The sequence below is a fragment of the Herpailurus yagouaroundi genome, unplaced genomic scaffold (assembly GCF_014898765.1).
Source record: "Herpailurus yagouaroundi ecotype Mexico unplaced genomic scaffold, PumYag 160, whole genome shotgun sequence".
NCBI classification, from domain to species: Eukaryota; Metazoa; Chordata; class Mammalia; order Carnivora; family Felidae; genus Herpailurus; species Herpailurus yagouaroundi.
The window spans coordinates 23,289,554-23,314,621 of NW_024412401.1; the positions used below are offsets into that span (position 1 = coordinate 23,289,554).

Below are 25,068 nucleotides of genomic sequence, written 5' to 3' on the forward strand. Positions count from 1 at the left end.
TTCCTTCCTTCCTTCCTTCCTTCCTTCCTTCCTTCCTTCCTTCCTTCTTTCCTTCTTTTCATTCATTCATTCACTCATTCGGCACCTACTTGGATTTGTTATGTATGTACCTGTCCCAAGTCAGAAGCTGGGGGTAGGGCTGGAGTGGGAGATGGTTGGAGTTTAAAGCTGAGTGAAATGCTCCTTGCTTTGGAACAGCCCAGGCTAAAAGTGAACGCCGAGGCCTGAAGAAGGCCCCTGCAGCAGGAAGTGATGAGTGCCAGAGAGCGATGAGGCTAAGGAGTGGGGGTGGGGGGTCCTTCCCAAAGAGGCTGGAGGGACGGACTCTGGCACCAGGGAGACGAGCCAGGGCAGGAGGCTGGTGCAACACCCCGAAGGGCAGGTGATAAGGGCTAAAGAGTTTCCAGATGACCTCACCTGCTGTTACACGTCAGAGCAAGGCCTGGTGTTTGGGAACCCCTCCGTACAAGGACAAATACTTGCAGAAGGTGCAGTGAGTCAGAGGCCTTCGGGGATGGTGCGCCCCAGGCCCGGCAATCACCTCATGGTCAGGGTTTCAAATGGCTGATGGACAACCATTAGTGGGCTGTAAAATTAATTTAACGGTTATGACCAGCACTTTACAAAATGGAATGGACCAGAACAAAATGAATAGAATTGAATCAGATTAAAAATAGTAGAGGATATGAAGGGTATTGTGTTACGAAAATTTGTTCTGCATGTTTGTGCACGGCTGTGTGTACACGCACACACATGAACTGGGTCATGGCTATAGTGTGTACTTGACCACAGCTATGACTCGTAGTCAGAAAACTTAAAAACACTGAATGGGGCCAAACTCCTCATTTTGCAGAGCATGGGAGAAGAGGGTTGGTTGGAGCACTGGCTCTATCCTGTGTTTTTTCCTCTAAACTTACCTTTCTCCCAACGCTTAGTTTATATTCAGACCAGTTTACAAACTTGAACAGCCTCCTTATTTTTGTCTGTGCCCAGAGCCAGGGCCACATCTGCCCAGCGGTGTGCCAGGGAATGTTTAACAACTGGCTGTCTGAGAAAAATACATACATATATTTAATATAAATTATACTGATATAATGGATGTATCACACAACTCACAGGTAATGAAATATACAATGCTCTTTATTACAGGTTCCATAGAATCAATTAATTCTTGCGGAATGCTTTCATCGATTTTTACTCAACTCTTTTATCTATAGCCAACCTGTAGTTGATGAATGAGCATAATTTCAACATGAATGTTATTTGATATTTTTATTTACGCTAATGAGTAAGACAAATGTGAAACAATGAAGGCAAGGGTTAGGTCAAAACTTCCCTCATTCATCAATCGACAGAAACTATTTCCTAGATAGGATAAGAGTTTTTGAATTCTGGGAGAATACTTCTTCAATTTTTTTTTCCTGTTATTCACAGTGTAATAGCTACAAACATAGGTTTAAATGTAATCTTCATTATTAACATTTTCTCTGTCACTTTTTTAAAATATTTATTTATTTTTGAGAGAGAGGGAGAGTGCACGCAGGGTGGGGGGCAGAGACAGAGAGGGCGAGAGAGAATCCCAAGCAAGATCTGCACTGTCAGCGTGGAGCCTGATGCGGGGCTCGAATTCACGAACTGTGAGATCACAACCTGTGTGGAAACCAAGAGTCAGATGCTTAACCGACTGAGCCACCCAGGTGCCCCTTCTCTGTCACTTTATAGACAATCTACAAAACAATAAAGCAAGCCCTGATTTGTAGTGTCTGGCCTATTTGCATGGTGTAAATATTCCCGCTGTGGCCAGTTTCAAGGTGCATACATGAAGTCGCTGAATATGGGTGTGGAAAGAGATAACTCAGTAGCACGCCATAACATAGTTTCCATCACACACATGCAAGAGATGTAAATAACTTCAGGAGCATAGATAATAGTATAATGATTAGAAAGTGATGGGTTTTCAAGGGATACAGGAGTACTGATACATAGGGGCACTAGTACCCCAATGTTTATAGCAGCACTCTCAACAATAGCCAAATTATGGAAAGAGCCTAAATGTCCATCAACTGATGAATGGATAAAGAAATTGTGGTTTATATACACATTGGAGTACTACAGGGCAATGAGAAAGAACGAAATATGGCCCTTTGTAGCAACGTGGATGGAACTGGAGAGTGTTATGCTAAGTGAAATAAGCCATACAGAGAAAGACAGATACCATATGTTTTCACTCTTATGTGGATCCTGAGAAACTTAACAGAAACCCATGGGGCAGGGGAAGGAAAAAAAAAAAAGAGGTTAGAGTGGGAGAGAGCCAAAGCATAAGAGACTCTTAAAAATTGAAAACAAACTGAGGGTTGATGGGGGGTGGGAGGGAGGGGAGGGTGGTGATGGGTATTGAGGAGGGCACCTTTTGGAGTGAGCACTGGGTGTTGTATGGAAGCCAATTTGACAATAAATTTCATATATTGAAAAAAAAATAAAGACATCACCAAAATAAAAAAAAAAAAGTGATGGGTTTTTGAATCTTTGCTACCTTTCTTTTTAGCATAACTTATTTAATTATAAGTTTATAAAATTTAGTTTTTTTTTTTCCAACGTTTTTTATTTATTTTTGGGACAGAGAGAGACAGAGCATGAATGGGGGAGGGGCAGAGAGAGAGGGAGACGCAGAATCGGAAACAGGCTCCAGGCTCCGAGCCATCAGCCCAGAGCCTGACGCGGGGCTCGAACTCACGGACCGCGAGATCGTGACCTGGCTGAATTCGGACGCTTAACCGACTGCGCCACCCAGGCGCCCCTATAATTTAGTTTTTAACAATGCTGGTGTTTCACAATGGGCCTGCGAAATTCCTGATAAGGTGATTCAAGCCAGCCTGAGCACACTATTGCATCTGCCTGGAACTCTCATGCAGGATGGCAAGGAGGCTGTGCACCAGGGGATTGATGGGATTCCCAGAGGTGGGTCAGGGTGGCCCAGGAGCGGACAGCCCAACACACAGACTACTGCATTGCTGGAGGTGTCACAAGGACAGGCAGGCACCCACACACACACAAACACATGCAACATACATGCACACACACGTCTTCCTCCTTCCCTAATCCTTCTCTGTGCTGAGCACCAAGGTCCTGCAGCTGCCTGCCCACAAGGTGCCTGAACTCACTGAGTTTCACCTGAAATAGTCCTGGGCGTCCTGACTTTTTCTGCTTACTGGCCCTCTCTGGGCCTCAGTTTCCTCAGGGAAGTTCCCTTGGAATGTTTTTAAAAAAATTTTTTTTAATGTTTATTTATTATTGAGAGACAGAGAGAGACAGAGCATGAGCAGGGGAGGGGCCGAGAGAGAGGGAGACACAGAATCTGAAGCAGGCTCCAGGCTCTGAGCTGTCAGCACAGAGCCCAATGTGGGGCTCGAACATCACGAATAGTGAGATCATGACCTGAGCTGAAGTCGGGCACTCAACTGACTGAGCCACCCAGGTGCCCCTGAATGTGTGTTTTTTTTTTTTTAATTTAAGTTCAAGTTAGTTAACTTATAGTGTAGTATTGGCTTCAGAAGTAGAATTTAGTGATTCAACACTTACATGTAACACCCAGTGCTCATCCCAATAAGTGTCTTCCTTAATGCCCGTCACCCAGTTAGCCCATCCCCCACCCACCTCCCTCCATCAACCCTCAGTTTGTTCCCTGTATTTAAGAGTCTCTTAGGGTTTGCCTGCCTCTCAGCAGACATTCCTGAGCCTCTCCGTGCCAGGCGCTGGGCTGACCTTAGGAATCAGAGATGAGTCTGTGGGGTGTGAAACCTCTCCTGGCTTCAGTTCCTTGTTTTACAAAGGAGATAACACAACCTGCCTCACGAGATTCGTGCAAGGATTAGATAATCTAAAATGGCAGAATTCCTAGGCCACAGTGACACATATTAAAGTGACATCCATCAAGGAAAGCTGTTATCATATGTTTAATTTATTACTATGTAAGGATAATGTTGGGGCCAAAGGAAGCAAAAGGACTGTGGGGCAGAGACCCCCCACCCCACCCCACCCCCGCCACAGGCAGGGGATCAGTAGGGGGTTGTTGGAGACAGGAGCTGGGAATTCAGACGACCTGTCATCTAGATGCACCAGCTGTATAGCACACCTCAGATTGGCCATCACAGCATTTTATTAATTAAGTAGTTTTTTAATTAATGAAGGGCACCTGGGTGTCTCAGTTGGTTAAGCGTCTGACTTTGGCTCAGGTCATAATCTCGCAGCTGGTGAGTTGGAGCCTCATGTAAGGCTCTCTGCTATCAGCACAGACAGAGCCTGCTTCGGATTCTCTGTCTTCTTCTCTCCCTGCCCTTCCCCCACTAGCTCGTGCGCCCTCTCTCGCTCTCTCAAAAATAAACATTTTTCAAAAAGGAATGTTTTAACTAATGAAAGATGTGTAATTTGTACCACCCCAAACCATACATGTTTTCACTTTATGCTGATTTCACACCCTTCTTTACCTCAGAATGGTGTTTTATGGCTTAGGAACTACCTTTAGTCTTTCCCTGATTACAGAGCGACCTGTTCATTCAGCACATGTTTATTGCCTCTACTTTGTGCCAGGCACTGTTCTAAGCTCTCCCAATAGACGGACACAGCTGTCAAGCCGCATATCTCTGTGTACTGCAATTCAGAAAAAATCATAAAAAGTCAGTCGAATAACCTCAAATGCCACTACCCAGAGATGACCACTCTTCACAACTTGGGATCAAGAAAGAATTTTCTTTCACTTTATGGTATATCATAAACACATTTCCCAGGCATCATCTGTGGAAAGCAGATCTTCTGCGTTTGGGGGTTTTGTCTCGGGGCTGCCCTGTAGGTGTTGTCCACCCTTCAGCATTCCTGCTCCACCAGCCCTGGACCCACCAGGAAGCAGCATGAGTAGTAAAGACCAGGGAGGGGCCTCAGTGGCTTTTGAACTTGGGTTGATTGCAGTATGTTTCATATGCTCACTGCAGTAGCTGCTGGAGAGGAAGTGCAGCCCAGGGGTTTCAGACTATGCAGCTGGGGCCCCTTAGAGGGCAGCACTGTCCACCCTCCTGGAGCTCACCTGTTCCCAGCTGCTGCCCACTCTCTACCCCTGCCAGCAGGACGCAGACCAGGCGGTGACTCTGCACAGGCGTCACCCATCCAGAGGAGTCTGACGGACCTGTTATACCCACACAGAGATTTCCTTTCTTTAGTAAACGCATTTTCTTTCCTTGATTGAATGAAGAAATGAAGTTTAGTCAGATCCCATTTTTGCTTAAAATTATAGAGGTTATAAACACGCATAGTTATGGAAGGAGAAGGGACTTTTATTTACTACTTTATACATTGGTAGACATTTTGAGTGTTTTACAATGAGCGTATATTACATTTCAAACATTATACACACACAAGAGAGAGATTGACAGAGTGAGGGATAGAGAGAGAGAAAGAGAGCAAGAATCTGGGCATTCTAGTACATATCTTTAGGCACCTCTCTGAGTATTTCCCTAGCTTATATTTTTCAGAAGTAGGATTCCTTAAGGTGGAATTGCCATATTTTGAAAAGTTCTTCATGTATATGTTGCAAAATTAATCCTCAGAATGTTTATACCAGTTTATACTCTTACTACCAGGAAATGGATACTAACTTGTTTTAATCTTCAGTAATGCTAGGTAGTATTTTCAATAATTCTCAATTTATTTATTTATTTTTTTCAACGTTTGTTTATTTTTGGGACAGAGAGAGACAGAGCATGAACAGGGGAGGGGCAGAGAGAGAGGGAGACACAGAATCTGAAACAGGCTCCAGGCTCTGAGCCATCAGCCCAGAGCCCGACGCGGGGCTCAAACTCACAGACCGTTAGATCGTGACCTGAGCTGAAGTCGGCTGCTTAACGGACTGAGCCACCCAGGCGCCCCAAGAATTTATCACGCATTTGTATCTCTTCTTTGTTAGTGGCTTACTATTCTTTGAAAATTTTTGTTCTTGTGGTGTTTCTCTTCTAGTCTCAATTTTATTTTTTTCTCTTCCTGTAGTTTGTTGGAGCGATTGAATTTTCTTTTTTTCATAGATACTCTTTAATGTACGTTTTACAATGTATTTGTATTCCTCCGGCAATTCCCTGTGTACTTTTAACATACTTACCTAGAACTGCATTTTTCTTATAAAGCCCAGAAAGAGAAAACAGGTTTCTCCATCATCCTGCTAAACAGGAGAATGTGATCCTGCTGTTCTCTCTGCATCCACACCTGGCCTCAGCTCGCCCCTTCCCCCATGGGATTTTACCTCCAAATTGGCATTTCACACATTTTGTTTCACAATAACTACTTACCTAGATATTTAACAAGATATTTTACTCATTTCTGTGTTGGCTGTTGCCTTTATATCCTTCTTCTTCCTAGACTCCTTTCTTTCTTTCTTTTTTAAAAATTAATTAATTAATTAATTTTTTAAACTTACATCCAAGTTAGTTAGCATATGGTGCAACAATGATTTCAGGAGTAGATTCCTTAAGCCCCTTACCCATTTAGTCCATCCCCCCCTCCCACAGCCCCTCTAGCAACCCTCTGTTTGTTCTCTATATTTAAGAGTCTCTTATGTTTTGTCCCCCCCCCCGTTTTTATATTATATTTGCTTCCCTTCCCTTATGTTCATCTGTTTTGTATCTTAAATTCCTCATATGAGTGAGGTCGTATGACATTTGTCTTTTTCTGACTGACTAATTTTATTTAGCATAATACCCTCCAGTTCCATCCACATAGTTGCAAACGGTAAGATTTCATTCTTTTTGATTGCTGAGTAATATATACCACATCTTCTTTATTCATTCATCTGTCGATGGACATTTGGGCTCTTTCCATAATTTGGCTATTGTTGATAGTGCTGCTATAAACATGGGGTGCAGGGGCGCCTGGGTGGCGCAGTCGGTTGAGCGTCCGACTTCAGCCAGGTCACGATCTTGCGGTCCGTGAGTTCGAGCCCCGCATCAGGTTCTGGGCTGACGGCTCAGAGCCTGGAGCCTGTTTCCGATTCTGTGTCTCCCTCTCTCTCTGCCCCTCCCCTGTTCATGCTCTGTCTCTCTCTGTCCCAAAAATAAATAAACGTTGAAAAAAAAATAAAATAAAAAAATATACATGGGGTGCATGTGTCCCTTCGAAACAGCACACCTGTATCTCTTGGATAAATACCTCATAGTGCAATTGCTGGGTCATAGGGTAGTTCTATTTTTAGTTTTTTGATGAACTGCCATACTGTTTTCCAGAGTGGCTATACCAGTTTGCATTCCCACCAGCAATGCAAGAGAGATCCTCTTTCTCCTCATCCTCACCAACATCTGTTGTTGCCTGAGTTGTTAATGTTAGCCATTCTGACAGGTGTGAGGTGGTATCTCATTGTGGTTTTGATCTGTATTTCCCTGATGATGAGTGATGTTGAGCATTTTTTCATGTGTTGGCTTGCCATCTGAATGTCTTCTTTGCAAAAGTGTCTATTCATGTCTTTTGCCCATTTCTTCACTGGATTATTTTTTTTTGGGTGTTGAGTTTGGTAAGTTCTTTATAGCTTTTGGATACTAGCCCTTTATCTTATATGTCATTTGCAAATATCTTCTCCCATTCTGTCAGTTGCCTTTTAGTTTTGCTGATTGTTTTCTTTGCTGTGCAGAAGGTTTTTATTTTGATGAGGTCCCAGTAGTTCATTTTTGCTTTTTTTTCCCCTTGCCTCCAGAGACGTGTTGAGTAAGAAGTTGCTTTGGCTGAGGTCAAAGAGGTTTTTTGCCTGCTTTCTCTTTGAGGATTTTGATGGCTTCCTGTCTTACATTGAGGTCTTTCATCCATTTTGAGTTTATTTTTGTGTATGGTGTAAGAAAGTGGTTCAGATTCATTCTTATGCATGTCGCTGTCCAGTTTTTCCAGCACCATTTGCTGAAGAGACTGTCTTTGTTCCATTGTATATTCTTTCCTGCTTTGTTAAAGATTAGTTGGCCATACGTTTGTGGGTCCATTCTGGGATCTCTATTCTGTTCCATTGATCTGAGTGTCTCTTTTTGTGCCAGTACCATACTGTCTTGATGATTACAGCTTTGTAATACATCTTGAAGTCTGGGATTGCGATGCCTCCAGCTTCGGTTGTAGAGTCCTCTTTCTTATTTCTTGAGAATTTCCTCCATTGTTTTTTTCCAGAGAAGGTCTTTTGAGTCCTTGTGTGTCTAAGAATGTTATCTATGTGTAAAGATATATATTTATTATATATCTTATATATATATATAAGATATATATCTTATATATATATTATATATTAAATGTATATTTACTTAGAATCCTGTGCTCAGGGATTTTTTTTTTTTTTGCCTGCTATTGCTTTTTGCACCCCTCTATTTCCTCCTAGATTTATGCTTCTTTTTAAAAATTTTTTTTAATTTTAATTAATTTTGAGAGAGAGAGAGAGAGCACAAGTGGGAGAGAGGGGCAAAGGGGGAGAGAGAGAGAGAGAGAGAATCTCAAGCAGGCTCCACACTCAACGCAGAGCCCAATACAGGGCTCGATCCCATGATATTGGAATCATGACCTGAGCCGAAATCAAGGGTCCCATCTTAACCAACTGAGCCACCCAGGCGCTCCTAGATTTATGCTTCTACAGGATTTCCTGTAGCAATGACCTCAGAGAGGTTCCATATTAACTTCATCTCCTCAGGGATAAGTTCCTCTTTCTTGAATTTTTGACTCCCTTTTGTGGTGTTATCTTTCCTCAAATGTTTGATGGCTCTTGATTGTGTGCTCATCTTTGTGACTGAGCTGGCCACTGGGGTACCCGCTTTGTGGAGGGTGGCTAGTCCTAAGACTGCTGTCAGGGCAGTGGGATGGAGGTGGTACCGCTAGGTGGGGTGCCTCAGGGGCTGTCTGGAAGCTGAAGCTTCTGGTCCCTTGCAGGACCATCTGTGATCCAGAGCACTGCCCCCCACCTCTGACACATATACACTACTCTTGGGGACAACACCCATTGCCTCTGACTGGTCAGCAGGGGTGGGAAGACAGTTGGGTCTCTGTGAGACCCCAGTTCATCATTCCGTGGGCTGCTGACAACCCTGTCCTGTTACACTGTGAGTGTAGAACCTTTCGTTGTGTGGCCCCACAGTCTGTGGCCTCATTGACTCACTCTTTTTCTCTTTGTTTTAGTCCCAGTTGCTCTCCATCATTCGGGGTCTTCCCATAGTTTCTGTGCCCCCAATAGATACCCTTCTTGCTTTCAAAATCTCTGTTTTCTTTCTTTTTTTAAAAAAAAAATAACATCTTGGGGCACCTGGGTGGCCCAGTCATTTGGGCTTCTGACTATCGATTTCAGCTGAGATCATGATCTCACGGTTCATGGGTTCAAGCCCCGCATCAGGCTCTGTGCTGGCAGTATGGAGCCTGCTTGGGATTCTCTCTCTCCCTCTCTCTCTGCCTCTCCCCACTCATGTGTTTTTTCTCTCTCTCTCTCAAAATAAACTTAAAAAAAATAAAAAATAACATCTTTATCATTTTGAGGGTTTCATATAGGATGGGGAGACTGATGCATGTTCTCAGTGTACCTTCCTAAAAGCAGAAGTGTGAGCTTTACAGTTCTATCACATTTCTGATGGCCTGAGTTCCTGCACCTTCTCCACTGCTTCTAGGGTCTTTCAGACCTATGGTTAGACATAACTGGGGAATACTGGGGTTTTAAAAGAACTCCGGCGTGGGGGTGTGCCCTGCTCACGGGTTCCCCAGAGGAGTGGTCTTCCCTGAGACTTCTGAGGGAAAGGCAGGAGCTGGCAGGGGAATGGGGCCTGGGAGATGGCCGATGTGCTGCAGGGGTGGGAGACAGAGTCAGCACAGGTCTGCAGGTCCCGGTGAGCATGTAGACAGGGTGTATTGGAGTCTGAGCAGCAAGAACAGAGTTTACTAGGCACTGAGTCAATGTTCTCAAACTGATACTGGTTGCATAGTGCATGATCATGTGATTGATCAAAGTACTTTTATTTATTTTTTTTTTTTTAATTTTTTTTTTCAACGTTTTTATTTATTTATGGGACAGACAGAGACAGAGCATGAACGGGGGAGGGGCAGAGAGAGAGGGAGACACAGAATCGGAAACAGGCTCCAGGCTCCGAGCCATCAGCCCAGAGCCTGACGCGGGGCTCGAACTCACGGACCGTGAGATCGTGACCTGGCTGAAGTCGGACGCTTAACCGACTGCGCCACCCAGGCGCCCCTCAAAGTACTTTTAATAAAATAGAAGCCTTTTTGTTCCTGGTGCCTGGGTGGCTCAGTCAGTTGAGTGTCCAACTTTGAAGCCTGCTTCGGATTCTGTGTCTCCCTCTCTCCCTGCCCCTCCCCCACTTGTTGTCTCCTCTCTCTCTCTGTCTCTCGAAAATAAATAAAAATTAAAAAATAAAATAACAAATAAAAAGATTAGATGATTGGGGTGCCTGGGTAGCTCAGTCAGTTGAGCATCTGACTCTTGATTTCAGCTCAGGTTGTGATCCCAGGGTTGTGAGATCGAGCCCTGTGTCAGGATTCTCTCTCTCCCTCTCTGTCTGGCCCTCCCCCTTCTCCCTTCGCCTCTCTCTCTGTCTCTGTCTCTCTCTCTTTGAAAAAACAAGATAAGATGATCTTAGTGGTGAATAAGCTGAACTCCTGACAGTGATGCTCAGTGCTGATGGGTCAATGCCTGCAGCAGTGACTGATGATGTGAATGTGTTTTTTGGCTGTTTTTCAGAACCAGGCAGCTAAATGGCACCTGTGTCAGCTCAGTGGACATGGAGCTCTTCCTCCATTACTCCCTCATCCCATCAGTAAGTAAAGGCAGAGGAGAGCAAGGAGCAGAGAGGAGGGGAATTGGGTCCCTCCCATACACAGGTTCCCCAAAGGGCCTGAATAGGTCAGCAGAGAGACATCAACTGAATTTCCTTGACTTGCTTTCTTATATTATGCACCAAAAAACAGGCAGAGGAAGGCTTTTAACGGCTGAAGAGTCAAGGACACTGGTTTTTTAGGGATTCAAAAAAGGCTCTTCTAAGGAAGCAATGACAGCTGAGGTCTGTTGGAAGATGTAGTCAAGAGCCTTTCAAGCAGAGAGGAGAGCATGTGCAAAGGCCCTGTGGAGGAGGGGAACAGAGAGTGTGAGGAGCCGAGAGGGCTGGCATGGCTGGAGTGGAGAGCTGAGGTAGAGTTTTCTGGGAGGTGAGTGGGCCTGGGCCAGGTGGAGCCCTCTGGGGCTCTTTGTGAAGGAGTGGTATCTGCATTCTAAGTGCAGTGGGAAGTAACTGGAGTTTTCCAGCGTGGAGCTTATGTGATTAGTATTCTGTTTTGAAATGATCACTCTTGTTGCATTGTGGGGATCAAGGTGGAGGTGGGCCAGAGAGGAGATGGTTCAGATTTTAGCTCATCCTGGATGGGTGGTGGTCAGCTCAAGATGTTTGGGAGTAAGACAGTAGGACTAGCTAATGCATTGGATAGAGTAGTTAGGGAGAGGAGGGGTTGAGGACAACGTGGGTTTCTAACGTGCATGGCCAGAAGGATGGCGGTGTCTGTCATTCACTAGTTAAGGAGAACCAGAAGAGATCTGGGTTTGGGGTGGATGAAGACAGGGCAGGGAGGCAAATCGTGAGTTCCATTTAAGACATACTGAATTTAAGAAGTGCCAACTCTATAGTTAGATGAATAGTTGGGGAGCTCATGGACAAGGTCTGGGCTGAAGAGTCAAGCTGAGTCTTGTGGGCATTGGTGGCCATTGAAAGCATGGACATGGGTGAGAGGATCTGCTAATAAGAGGAGTGATCCTTGGACTGAATGATGAGGAAATCCTGACTTTAGTGGTGGAATAAAGAATAATCCAGCAGAGGAGACTGAGAGGTAATGGAGAAAACCCAGAAAAGCACTGTTGATGGAAGCCTAGGGAACAGGGTGTTTCTCAGAGGAGGAAGTGGTCAACACTGGAATGTGGCTGAGAGATCAAGCCAGATTTGGGCTTGAAGTTTCCAGTGGATTCATGGTAGTTTTTGACTTTGGCCATAGCTCTTTCCATGGATGGGAAGGAGAAGCCAGGTTAGGGGGTTGAAGAGCAATGAGAGGTGAGGAAATAGAGGCAGCAAGTGTAGACAGTTCTCAGGAAGTTTCTAGTAAAAGGAAGAGAAAAAGGGCATCAAGTGACTGAGAATATGATTGAATTCTCAAAAAGCAAAAAGGAAAGAAGGATTCGCAGTGTGACAGTTATCTCCTTTTCACAGGTGAGGAAACTGAGGCTTGGAGAAGCTGGGTCTCTCTTCTAGTCAATATGTGAGAGAGACTAAATTTGAACCTGTTCAGGGCAACAGAGAGGAAAGCTCAGTACAAAGCATTCTGGAAGCTCAAGGGCGTGTGCAGCTAGCTCCCTGACTCTGGGCTCTGAGGAGCCACAGACACTCTGAGCCCTCTGCTAACCCACACATCCTCCTTCAGGGAGGGCCCACTGACGTTCTCATCTTCTCTTCCTGTAGCTTTTCATCATTTTGGTCTTGTCCTTTCTCCAAAGACGAGAGCACCGTAAGCAGAGAGATGATACTTCTCACCTCCTGGGGAACCGCTTTGGAATCATCATGTGAGTTGAGCTAAGGCTGATCTCTACAGCTTGGGGCACCCTGTATTTGGGGCCAACACCTATTATAAGGCCAGGATAACACCCCATTACCTCCCCAGCCTTGCCTCATCTCCACCGCTCCTTCCCCTCCCTGCCTCACCCCAACCAAGCTCTGGGGGTTCAGAATTGGCATCCAAGCCATTGCAGCCTCAGCACCCACGGCTGCCCAAATATGATTAAAACGTCTCAAGGAGGTTCAGCTCACTATGGAAAAGGCCTTCCCAAAGTCAGCACTATGGCTGCCTTAGGAAGCAGGAGGAAGAGACTTCTCGGTCGGCCACTGGCAGCAGCAAACGTTCATGCTGGCATGGCACCGGGAGGTCCCGCTGGACCAGGTGCCTTCAGGGCTGGTTTCTGGCTCTGCCATTCTGAGTCTCTGCACCCCTTCTCACATTTTTTCTTAAGCTCTAATTGCTCATATCTCTGCCCCCTCACTTTCAATGATTGATGATAATCATGATCATAATGCATATAGCAGTTATCACATGGTGACTGTGACCCAGGCACTGGACCATTTGCTTTGCCTGCATTACTTGGATGAACACTCTTGCCAGCGTAGAATGCTGGAGGTTGTTATCCTCATGTAATGGATGAACAAACTCAGGCCCAGAGAGGTTGAGTGACGTGCCCAAGTCCACACAGCTAATAGGTGACAAGAGCTTTAACTGAGGTCTGGTTCCTACTTACTCTAATTTCCCCTGCACAATAGCCTAAGCAGGCTCATGTGTGTAAACCTGTTCAAGTCTCAGCCTTGGGCTCTGGAGAGGGGAGAGGAAACCACGGTGTCAGGACCAAGGCTAGCGGTGACCTAGGGCTTCAGGGTGACAAATCCACCTGCAATGTCCAGGGACGGCCTGTACCAGTTCTGAGTAGCAGACTCATCCTGGATATCACCTGTTGGAGGGGTCAGCCTCTCCCAAACTGCCAGGTCTGAGCCACACTGGTTGGGACACAGAGGCAGACTCTGCCCTGGGCATTTGACTTTCAGGGCCTGGTGCAGAGCTTCTTAAGAAGTGGGAGTTCTGTATGGGTCATGTCAAACTGCTTTGAATTCAGTTGACAATGGCACCACTCGCTTGCTCCCTGGCCACCTTCCCATCAAAACCCCTGCTTTTCTGAGTAGTTCCAGCCCACCCCCCTCACTCATTAAAAGCCCCTCACATGTGTGTGGCATACCACCGTTTGTCAAGCAGCCCTTCATTTGCTGCCCATGGTGTCTCTGCGACATGAGCAGAGCAGGGCTTGCCATCTGTTTAAAGATACGTAAACGGTCTCACTTATTTCTGAGGCACTACAGGGAGGACTGATTGAATGCAGGTCACTTCAACAAAATGGGTGTCCATGAACATGCAGTGAGCACCTACTCTTTTCAAGGCTCTGTGCTAGGTCCCCACCCCTTGAAGCTTGTAGTTTCCTAGACAAGCAACAATGCAGAGGGGCATGCTAAAACACGGACATGCCCACTTAGTGCTTGGGGGACACAGCAAGGCAGGAGCTAGGTGGGCCTGCTGGAAGTGGTCAGAGTAATGGCAGGGGCGGGGACTTCCTGGAAGAGGTGCTCCTTGAGCTGAGCCTTGAAAGTGAAGATGAGCAAGACTAAGGGGGTATGAGGTGAGATCCAGATCCTGCCTCCAGATCCCTACCTCCACGTGTAGCTCCCCAGTGCCATCCTGAGTTTTCATCAAAGCCACATCAGATGGCATTTCAATGGGAAAGTATTCTCTTCTTTCCAAATGGGATTGCTTACTTTGATGTAGACAAAGTATTTTGGTCAGAAGAAGAAACAGCTATCCTGTAAAGTTTGTTTATGTAAAAGGAAAAGAAAGGATTTTTGTAAAGTTACAGAGATTTCACAGAAACTGGCAAGGCCGGCCTCATGGTAACTGGAACTTTGAGATGGGCATCTCTGGGAGACTGATTTTATTTGTGCCTCCTTGTGTCACAGGAGCCCCTCAGCACCACTTTACTATTGTCCTCTCTGCTGTCTGACTTTATAATATGACTTAGGATTTCTGCTTCCCTAAAATCTCCACTTGCCTCTAGCGCTGACTCTGATTCCAACTTGCCATGATTTTCCAGAACAGAATTTTAACAGCTAACTGGCTCATGTCCTCAGGGTGTGAAACCCTTATATGAGACCGGGCGTCTGATTGGCTCATCCAAAGTCAGGTGGTCACCCCTGGTCCAATCAGCTGTGGCCAGGAAGGGACGCTTGCGTGGAACCAGCACAGCCAATGAGTCCCAGACCTTCCCAGGGATATTGGAACTCTCACAGGGGCCGGGTATGGGGCAGGCTCCCCAAGCCTGTCTAGGACATACTCCTCATTTTGATCTCTCAAGACATACTGCTTGTGTCTCTCATAAATGAAACCCATCCCATTTTTTTTGTTGTCATGGCTATTGGTGTCCTTGCTTGTGTCCCCCTCCCCACACCCTTTCCCCTAAGGCTCCTCAAGGGCAAAGATTTTTTGTCTTCCTCACCTCAGTACCCTGAATCCATGCCTACACCTAGAATTGGCACCGAGGGCCTCAGACAATGTCAGCTGAAACGAACAATTTGCTACCCGATAATCCCGCCTCAGGGTGGGGTTGCTATTTTGGAGGCTATTGGTGGGAATGAGCCACTCTCTGGCCTCACAAGCTGTTTCTCTTGTTCACAGACCTCTGGACTTTGTGGGCACCTTTAGTAACCGATGGTCTTATGGAATCGCCTTTGGGGCCACAGCCAATAAAGTCATGTTCTTGTTCTCAGAAGGGTACCAGCCCTTACATATCCCTCAGTGGGCACAAGGTAAGGGCTGCCTCATACCTGCTGGGAATTTTGTCATGGCAAGTCTTGCTCTCAGAGACTGCCTGGCCGGGGTTCCCTGGGATCAGGAAATAAACTTTGTGAGCAGTCAGTGTTCCCCACCTGTTACTTGCCCCAGGAAAATGCCTAGCCCACCAGGTCTCAAAGCTTATTTATGGGGCTTTCCCCCAGTGAGATTCAGAGCTCCTTTAGACTTTAGAACAAAGGCTCAGAAAGTAGGTTCACCATCACCTACCCCAAAAATCTCTCCTAAGTCTTAGCCATTGCTGCCTTCTTGATATCAACAAGCCCTAGGATTCCTCCTCGCAGAACAATGCTTACTTCTTTGTCCCTTGGCCTGAGGTCTCGTCCTTCCCCATGACTCATGTTCTCCCTGAAGGATCAACTCTAATTTACAGATTCAGCCATCCTAATACAATGACTCCAAATGAGTCCAGCCCGGCTCTCTCTCAGGGCCTCCAGAGCTATATAATCAAATACCTACCAATGCCTCATTAGTCTTTAGGGAAATGCAAATTAAATCTGAAATGATATACCACCACATACCTCTTTAATGTATACAATTTGATAAATTTTGACAAATGTTTATATCCATGAAATCATTACCACAATCAAGATAAGGAGCCCCTTAAGTCTCCTTGTCCCCTTTTGTAATCTCTCCTTCCCACTACCCTTACTACCCTCATCACTGATCTTTTTCCAGAACTTTATATAAATGGGATCATACAGAATGTACTTGTGTGTGTGTATGTGTGTGTGTGTGTGTACGGGTGTGACCTTCTTTCACACAGCGTAGTTATTTTGAGATTCATACACATTTAACGTGTGCCAGAAATTCATTCTTTTTTGCTTCTGCATGGCACTCCACTATATGGAGAAATCAGAATTTGTGTACGCATTCATCTCTTGATGGACATTTGATTTATTTGCAGATTTTGGCTACTGCAAATAAAGCTGCTATGAACATTTGTGTACAAATCTTTGTGTGTAGCTGTGCTTCCATTTTTCCTGGGTAAGTGCCTATGAGTGGAATGGCTGGATTGTACACATCATGTAGTAGATCATACTTAAAAAAATTTTTTTTAATGTTTATTTATATTTTGAAAGAGAGACAGAGACAGACCACGAGCAGGGGAAGGGCACAGAGAGAGGGAGACACAGAACCCAAAGCAGGCTCCAGGCTCTGAGCTGTCAGCACAGAGCCTGATGCGGGGCTCGGACTCAGAACTGTGAGATCACGACCTGAGCGGAAGTTGTACGCTTAACCGACTAAGCCACCCAGGCGCCCCCTAGATCATACTTTTTGAAGAAATTGTCAAACTGTTTTCCAAAGTAATGGTTCTATTACCACCATCACTTATGTGAGACTTCCCGTTTTTCTCTCTCCTTAGCAACACGTGGTCAGTCCTTTTATTTTTTACTTACATTTTTGTTGCTGTCGGTTTCTCTAACATTTTTTTTAATTTGAGTAGAGTTAACATGCAATGTTAAATTAGCTTGAGGTGTTCAAGACAGTGATTCAACATCTCTGTTATGCTCTGCTCACCGCAAATGTGGAGGTGTAATTTGTCACTGTACAACACTATTATAATATCACTGACTATATTCCCTATGCTGTGCCTTTTTGTTCCTATGACTTATTTATTCCCATACTGACAGCCTGGAAGTCCCTTTTACCCATTTTGTCCATCCCTCCACCCCACCCCCCTCTGGCAGCCATCAGTTTGTTCTCTGTAAATATAGGTCTGATGCTGTTTGTTGAAGAAATAATACATGTTGGTGAGGATGTAGAGAAAAAAGGACTCTCATTCACTGTTGATAGGAATGCAAACTGGTATAGCTACTGTGGAAAACAGTATAGAGGTTCCTAAAAAATTAAAATAGAACTACCATATGACCCAGTAATCCCATTACTAGGTATTTACCCAAAGAAAATGAAAACGTTGGGGCGCCTGGGTTGGTGAGTTGAGCATTGACTCTTGATTTTGGCCCAGGTTGTGATCCCAGAGTTGTGATATCAAGCCCTGCATCAGGCTCTGCATGGAGTGTGGAGCCTGCTTGAGAGTATCTCTCACCCCCCTCAGCCCCTCTTCCCTGCTCACATTTTCTCTCTCTAAAATAAAACAAAAAATCTAAACACTAATTTGAAAAAATGTAAGCACTCTATGTTTATTGCAATATTATTTACAGTAGCCAAAAATATAAGCAACCTAAGTGTTCATTGATAGAGGAATGGATAAAGAAGATGTTATACACACACACACACACACACACACACACACACACACACAATGGAATATTACTCAGCCATAAAAAGAATGAAATCTTGCCATTTGCAACAACATGGATGGATCTAGAGGGTATTTATTATGCTAAGCGAAATAGGTCAGAGGAAAACAAACACCATATCATTTCACCCATATGTAGAATCTAAATACCAAATGGGTAGACAAAGTCTTTTTAATCTTAGCCATTTTAAGAGGTATGTGGTGATGTCTTATCGTGGTTTTAATTTGCATTTTCATGACTGGTAATGCTGATCATATTTTGATGTGCTTTTTGCTATCCCTATAGCTCTTTGGTGACATGTCCAAATCACTTTCCTTATTTGTAAAAATTAGGTTTTTTATTTTCTTCTGAGTTTTCATAGTTCTTTAATCTGTACACGAGTCCTCTATCAGACGTGAGAATTGCATTTGCTCCTAGTCTGTAGCTTGTTTTTTCATTCTACCAACAATTTCTTTTAAAAAGTTGCCTTAAAATTTTGATGAAATCTAATTTATTCATTTTATTTTATGGCTCACGCTTATGGTGTCATAGAAGAAATCTTTGCCTGATACAAGATCACTTAGATTCTCTCCTATGTTTTTTCCAGAAGTTTTATAGTCTTACGATATTTTGCTTTTAGGTCTGTGATACATTTTGAGTTAATTTTTTGCATATAGTGTGAGGTATCGATTGAAGTTTTTTTTTGTTGTTGTTGTTTTTGCCTTTGTTTTTCCATTTTTTCCAGCACTGCTTATTTCAGAAACTTGTCCTTTGCCCACGAAATTGCCTTTGGACCCTTGTCAGCGTCGATTGGCTCCATAAGTATGGGTCTGTTTCTGGACTCTGTTCTGGACCCTGATCTGCAGTGTGTGAGGGTTCTAATTTCTGCACATCCTCACACACTATTTTCTATTTTGAAAACAGTTATAGCCATCTTAGTACAGGCGAAGTAGTATCTAACTACTGTCTTGATTTGCATTTCCCTAAAGACTGATGCTATTGAGCATCTGGCTGGGTCAGAATATCATTTCTTGGTTCGTGGCTCTAGATTCCTCTCTTTCATTTTCACGAAGTGATTATATAGATGTATCCTCCTAACATCCTCATACTTTCCGAGTCTGCCTCTTCCCTCTGCTTTTTGTCTGGACCCCCTGTTTCCCAGCTCCTAGTGTTCCTGTCCTTGTCATCTTGGAGTCTTCCTGTCTGCCTCCACGGGGGGCTCGGTCCCAGTATTGCAGCTTTGGTCTCTTGTATCTCCTGGCAGCTTGGGGTTCTTCTGTTCTTGGGCCTTCCTCCGCTTCCTCCTACTTCGGGTGTTGATACCAAATGGCCTCGAGACCTGACTTTGTTGTAGATGCTGTCTGCAGGTGTGGGTTGTGCCATTCTAGTTGCTCTGTCTGCTTCTAGGGCAGAGGCGCTTCTGGCAGATTACAAAATGATACTGTCATGGCTTCCAGCCTCACAGAAAGTCTTCCTTCTATGTCGTCCTTCCCTGCCAGCCTCCCACCCCTCACGGTCACGTAAATACTCACCAGCCCCAACCAGCCATTTCCCATCCTCTGAGTGAGGAACGCCCTCCCTTCCCTTCTTCTCTCCATCTTACAAACTCCTGCTTATACTTCCTGGCCTTGTTGTATGTCACCACTTCCCTTCCCCGACCCAGACCCCAGGTGAAGTCAGTGGCTTCCTCTCCTTGTCCCCACAGCAGATTGAATATGCCTCTGTTAACACAGCACTCACCTTCCTCCCTGTCTTCTCTACTGGACAGTAAACACCTCAGAAAGCAAGAGACTTCTTCATTCCAACTGCAGCCTTAGTGCCTGGCCCCAGACCCAGCTCAAAGCAGGCACTTTGTAAAGATCCTCTTGCATGAGTAGGTTTTCCTGGATCTTATTAGATCCTCTGAGAGCTAGTCAGTGGCAGAATGAATCTTATCACTGCCTTGTTTAGAGAGTATGTGATAGTTATAAGTTTTGTACACACACACACACACACACACACACACACACACACACACACATCACCACTCTTCATGTTGCTATGGTGGCCTTAGTCTCAGTGATTGCTGTTTGTCCACTTATGGGGCCTGTCTCTGCACATCACAGTGTGAGCTAGCCAAGGGCAGGGACCAAATCTTCTTCATCTCAATAGTTAGCCAGGGTCTGACGTGGAACAGGTCCCAGGAAGGGTCTGTTGCAAGAATGAAAGACATTCGTCCATTCCTCTTTACCGAGCTGGGGCTTGTCCACTCACCTCCTTGGGACCTGAGACCTGTGACAGGAAGTGGGCGTAAAGCCCTGTATCTTTGTTGCAACACCCCCGAGCCTGTGAGAAGAGAGCTCACAGGATCTCTGGCCCTGTCTCCCCCAGCCTTTGTGCTTCTGGTTGGAGGCACGGAAGTCGGCCTGTCTCACTTCCCCTTCTTTGCCTGCCTCTCGTCGGAGTTCCGGCTGGTCAGCTCCATCCTTGGCTTCAGCTACTCTCTGATCTGGTAAGACGGACGCTGAGTGTCTGCCCTCCTGTGACTCCTTTGCCGTGGCTGCACTCTGGACAAAGGGCTGGAGGTGACCCGAGAGCCCCCCTTGGAGGGCAACTTTGCCCAGAACTGAGGCCCAGGATGGGCAGGTGGAGTGACTGGTCCCAGGTCCCACAGTGGCCTCTCCCTGGGACTGCATGTAAGGCTGCAGGAGGTCAGGCATTCTTCCTGCTTCACAGGCCACTCGCGGTTAGAATATTCCAGAAGTCGGAGATGTAGAAAACTTATTTTTCTGTCAACTGCCCACGGTCCCACTGGGGGATGTAGGAGACCCATTTGGACACTTCTTCTCTGTGCTGTCATGTCTCCCCTGGGAGCCCAGGAGAAAGTGCATGTGCCTTAACTTGGCATTTGGGGCCACTGCAGTCTGGCCTCCCCTGTCTGTCCATCCCTAACAGTCTCTAGCACACACCTCCAGTCACACCAGACTCCTGCGTTCCTTCATCCACCTGCTTATTCACTCAGCAAACATGCCGTTATATCCCTGCTGTGGGCCAGGGAAAACACTGGAGAACAAGATGGACTCTTGTGGATCATGCATTCTGGCCTCTTTGCCTATATGTTGTTATTCTCCCCTGTGGGTTATCTTCCCTGACTTGGTCCATTGACAGATCCATGCTCATCCTTCATGGATCACCAGCCCCACAGATGGAGAACTTCTTGACCCTCCTGTTGATTTCTGTGCTCTCAGCACTGGCCCCAGAACCAGCATGGAGCCGGTCCCAGGAATCCTTGCTGACTGAGTCCTCCCACGAGCACTCTGCTTTCTAGCCCCTGTCCCCCTTACTGAGCTGGTTCTCCTGCTGCAGCACTTTGTGTGAGGCAGGGGTCCTCCGGCCCAGTGTGTGGGCCACTGGAGGGGGCTCACCAGCACCTGACACACCATGGCTACCATTCTTAAGTTTGTAAACAGCTTGCTTTATAAAATTAAAAGAGAGGGTATCCGGGGTTAGACCTGGGGTAATACCATCTTCCGGCCTCTGACAAACCTTTGACCTGGGGAGGAATGGGTGGTGGGAATCAGTCAGCAGCTTGTGCATCTTGGGAGATGAATCAAGCTTGACTATGGCCAGGAGTGTGTGTCTCATGGGACTAAAGCCTTGAGGCTCATTCCTCAGGGCAGTGTTTCCAGACAAGGCCAGTCCCACCAGAAGGAGCATCAACACCAGTCAGGAGACCTGAGCCTTGGTCCTGGCTCTGGGTGTGACTCTGGACAAATTCCTTTCCCTCTCTGGGGTCCCATGAGGGCAGGGAGGAGGAGATCACTCAGGGTCTTTGTGCTCCGCTGTATGGATTCCAGCATTGTGTCCTATACAAGGACATGTTAAGTGTATTTGGTGTGTGCACTTCGGCACAAATAGGGTGCTCAGTCTGGGTGGAGTGTACACAGAGGCCTGGCAACCAGCCCTCCCAAGGAGGAAGAAAAGAGGAGGTAGCTCCAGGCTGATGGGATCTGGGCTTCTTCCCAGGGGCTGTGCTGGGAGGGACCACAGTGCTCCAAGCCTTGTTTTTGTCCTACAGGTTTGCTGTCACCATCCTTTACATCATACAGTGTCCCCATGGGCAGGTGAGTCCCTGCTGAACTATGTTTAGAGCATTCAGTCCTTCACCACGACCAGTTTGCTGCGTGACATTGGACAAGCCTCTGCCACTCTCTGGGCTTCAGCTCCTTCGTATGACCGAAAGGAGAGCTGGAGCCATTCATGATGCTTCCATTTGTATAGCATCTTATGTTCATCAGGATGCTCATTCACAGACAGATGTTCTCTCAGTTGATGTTCACAGCAGCCTCTCGAGGTAGGGAACCTCTCAGCAGACCTATTCTACAGGTGAGGAAACTGAGGCCCAAGTTTATTAAGTAACTCTTAAGAAATAACAGATTTGAGAGTTGACACCAGGTCTGGTTGACTACAAAGTTCATTTCTTTTTTTTTTAAACTTTTTTAAGTTTGTTCATTTATTTTGAGACAGAGAGAGAGAGAGGGAGGGAGGGGCAGAGAGAGAATCCCAAGCAGGCTCCACACTGTCAGTGCAGAGTGCTATGTCGGGCTTGAACTCACGAACTGTGAGATCATGACCTGAGCCGAAATCCAGAGTCACATGTCTAGCTGACTGAGCCATGCAGGCACCCCTAATTTTCTTTAATGTTTTCTTTAATGTTTAATGAGGGGCATAGAGAGAGGGAGACACAGAATCTGAAGCAGGTTCCAGGTTGCCAGCTGTCAGCACAGAGCCCGACACGGGGCTTGAACTCACAAACCATGAGATCGTGACCTAACTGAAGTTGGATGCTTAACCAACTGAGGCACCCAGACACCCTCCAAAGCTCATTTCTTTCCACTTCTTCATGTAGCTTAAGTTTCTCTGTCTATAAAATGGAAGTCTCAGACTGGATGAACATTCCAGCTTTATCATGCATTGTCCTCAGAATTGGGGGAAACTATTTCATCCGTTTAACCTTGTACACCAGAAAAAGGAAAAAGATGAAAGACTGAGTCACACTGCATCTATAAGGGTTACTGGGCAGGTAGGGGGAACACCAGGAGGTCACCTGGGCCAGGAGCCTTGCCAAAACCTCTCCCAGACTTGAGTAACCTTGGAGGATTACAGGGCGTGATGGAGAATGGGGGAGCTGGACTGGAAAATGAACTTGGGGGCTGGGACTTCTCTCTGCATCTCTGGTCTGGGATTAAGAACATTCTGGCATACCTCTCCCCAAAAAGATGCCCTCCTTCACTCTGCTCACAGTGCCTGAAATTCCAGATCACAGGCATTTTCTTTGGTGTCTTGGAGAGCTTCCAATCTTCCTGGGGTTCTTTTGAACTTCAGAACATTCATGGTTAATTGAAAGAGAGGGCAGGGCCTCACTTCTGTGCTCAGAATCACTAATGTTAAGAACCGCAGTGTGCTGGGTGTTCTAGGCTCAGTCCCCCAAATTAACTACTGCATAGTTCAAGGTGCTTCAAGGCACTTTGAAGGGTGTTAGTACCTCCACAGTTCACTGGTAAGAAAGTGAGACTCAGGGGCTAACGGGACTTACTAGTTAAAAATCATGGAACTGGAACCCAGACTAAGGTAATAATAAAGATTTCACTTCATGTTCTCAAATGAAGAATGTTCATGGAAACATTAGATATAAAAATGAGATGTTGAACAGGCTAAAATGTCCTAATATTAGGAGAGACTCTAAAGTTGATTCATCTAAATAGTGTACTGTTATGCAGCATTAAAAGTGATGTTTGCGAATAATTCATAACCACATGGGGAGATGATTACGATCTAGACAGACCTATGTATTTGGTATAATATCAATTTATAACAGATAGAGATGTAAGGGTAGATGCAGAGGAAAGACACTGGAATATTGGCAGTGGCGATATCTGATGTTTAAGTGGTGAACATATATTGGAGAGGAAGATGAAGGGGAGATATGAGCCCCCACATCTCAGCATGTCTGTGTCCCACACCCAAACATCACAACATCAAAACCCTACTCCCCATGGGGGCAAGTGCTCTGGAAACATAAAAAACATGAAACCAACTAGTAAATTGTGAAAAATAAGTTACAATATTGTTTGTCTTAAAACAGTGAAAAAACCCACTTTTTTTTTTTTCATTAAAATGGAACTAAAATCATAGAAAAACTATGAGCACCATTTTGAGAGACCCGTATTCCCAGGAACTTGTGTTGCTGCCAACATGATAGCAGTTATGGGACCCCCCTTCCCCCTTCCTTCCTCCCTTCCTTCCTTCCTCCCTTCCTTCCTTCCTTCCTTCCTTCCTTCCTTCCTCTCTGTTTCTCCTTCTCTCCGCATGTCTCTCCCTCTCTCTCATCTGCAACCCTCTGCTCTGTCTCCCCTCCTCACCCCTCTTTCTCTCCTTCTCTCTGTCGTATATATTTTCCAAAAGCATCATTTAATAACTAATCAGAAAAAGCTGTGAAAGCCCTTCTTATAAAACAAAATGGATTGCTAGAGGGGTTGTGGGCGGGGTGACCGTCTAAATGGTAAGGGGCATTAAGGAATCTACTCCTGAAATCATTCTTGCACCATATGCTAACTTGGATGTAAATTAAACAATAAATAAATTTTTAAAGAATGGGGGTGCTGGGATTCACACCCAGGGCTGCTGGACTCTAGGCCCACTGCTCAGGGAGGGTGTGGGGCTGGGGAAGCAGAACATCGATCACTGACCGCCAAGCCCTGGGAAGGTGGGCTTGGTGAGAGCGGGGCCCGGCAGGCAGATTCCTGTCCTACAGCTTCCCGGGCAGTCTGGCCCTGCCCCGCCTAGAGCCCGGGCTCCATGCTCTGCTTCTGTTGCAGTTTTTGGGGAAGTACGAGACTGTCATGTTCTACTGGCCCTCACTGCTGTGCCTGGCCTTCCTGCTGGGCCGCTTCCTTCACATGTTTGTCAAGTCGCTGAGGGTCCACCTGGGCTGGGAGCTGCAGATGGTGAGTACTGAGTATGAGCACCGTGTGTGCACTGGCAGGTCTAGTCTTTACAGCAGCCGTGTGAGGCAGGTGCTATTTTTACTTCTCCCATTCTGCATAAAGAGACATGGACCGAGAAAGGTGAGTTGTGTCGCCCGAGGTCATGTCGCCAGCCTGGAGCGGAGCCAGACCTGGAGCCAGAGAGTTTGGTTGTCGAGGCTCTCTCTTAACCACTGTGCTCAATCTAAAAGAGCAGCTTTACCCAGATTCCTGCCCTCTGTGACAATAACCCGTCAAAGGGACCGAAACCCTAACAAGGATCTGTGAGCCCCAGCATACACCTCTGTTTTCTCACAGGAAGAAAAGCCTTTCCTGGAAGTTCACCAGGCGGA

General features: G+C 45.9%; 1 protein-coding gene across 1 annotated transcript in view; it reads left to right on the forward strand.

Annotated features, from left to right (window-relative positions):
* LOC121035181 (stimulated by retinoic acid gene 6 protein-like) overlaps positions 1-25,068 on the forward strand; it is a 63,444-nt gene that overhangs the window by 16,003 nt on the left and 22,373 nt on the right. The window contains exons 3-9 of the mRNA XM_040482781.1: positions 10,736-10,811; positions 12,495-12,595; positions 15,295-15,425; positions 20,082-20,202; positions 21,769-21,814; positions 24,569-24,697; positions 25,034-25,063. Of these exons, the coding sequence (XP_040338715.1) occupies positions 10,736-10,811; positions 12,495-12,595; positions 15,295-15,425; positions 20,082-20,202; positions 21,769-21,814; positions 24,569-24,697; positions 25,034-25,063 (634 nt within the window). The remainder of the gene's footprint in view (positions 1-10,735; positions 10,812-12,494; positions 12,596-15,294; positions 15,426-20,081; positions 20,203-21,768; positions 21,815-24,568; positions 24,698-25,033; positions 25,064-25,068) is intronic.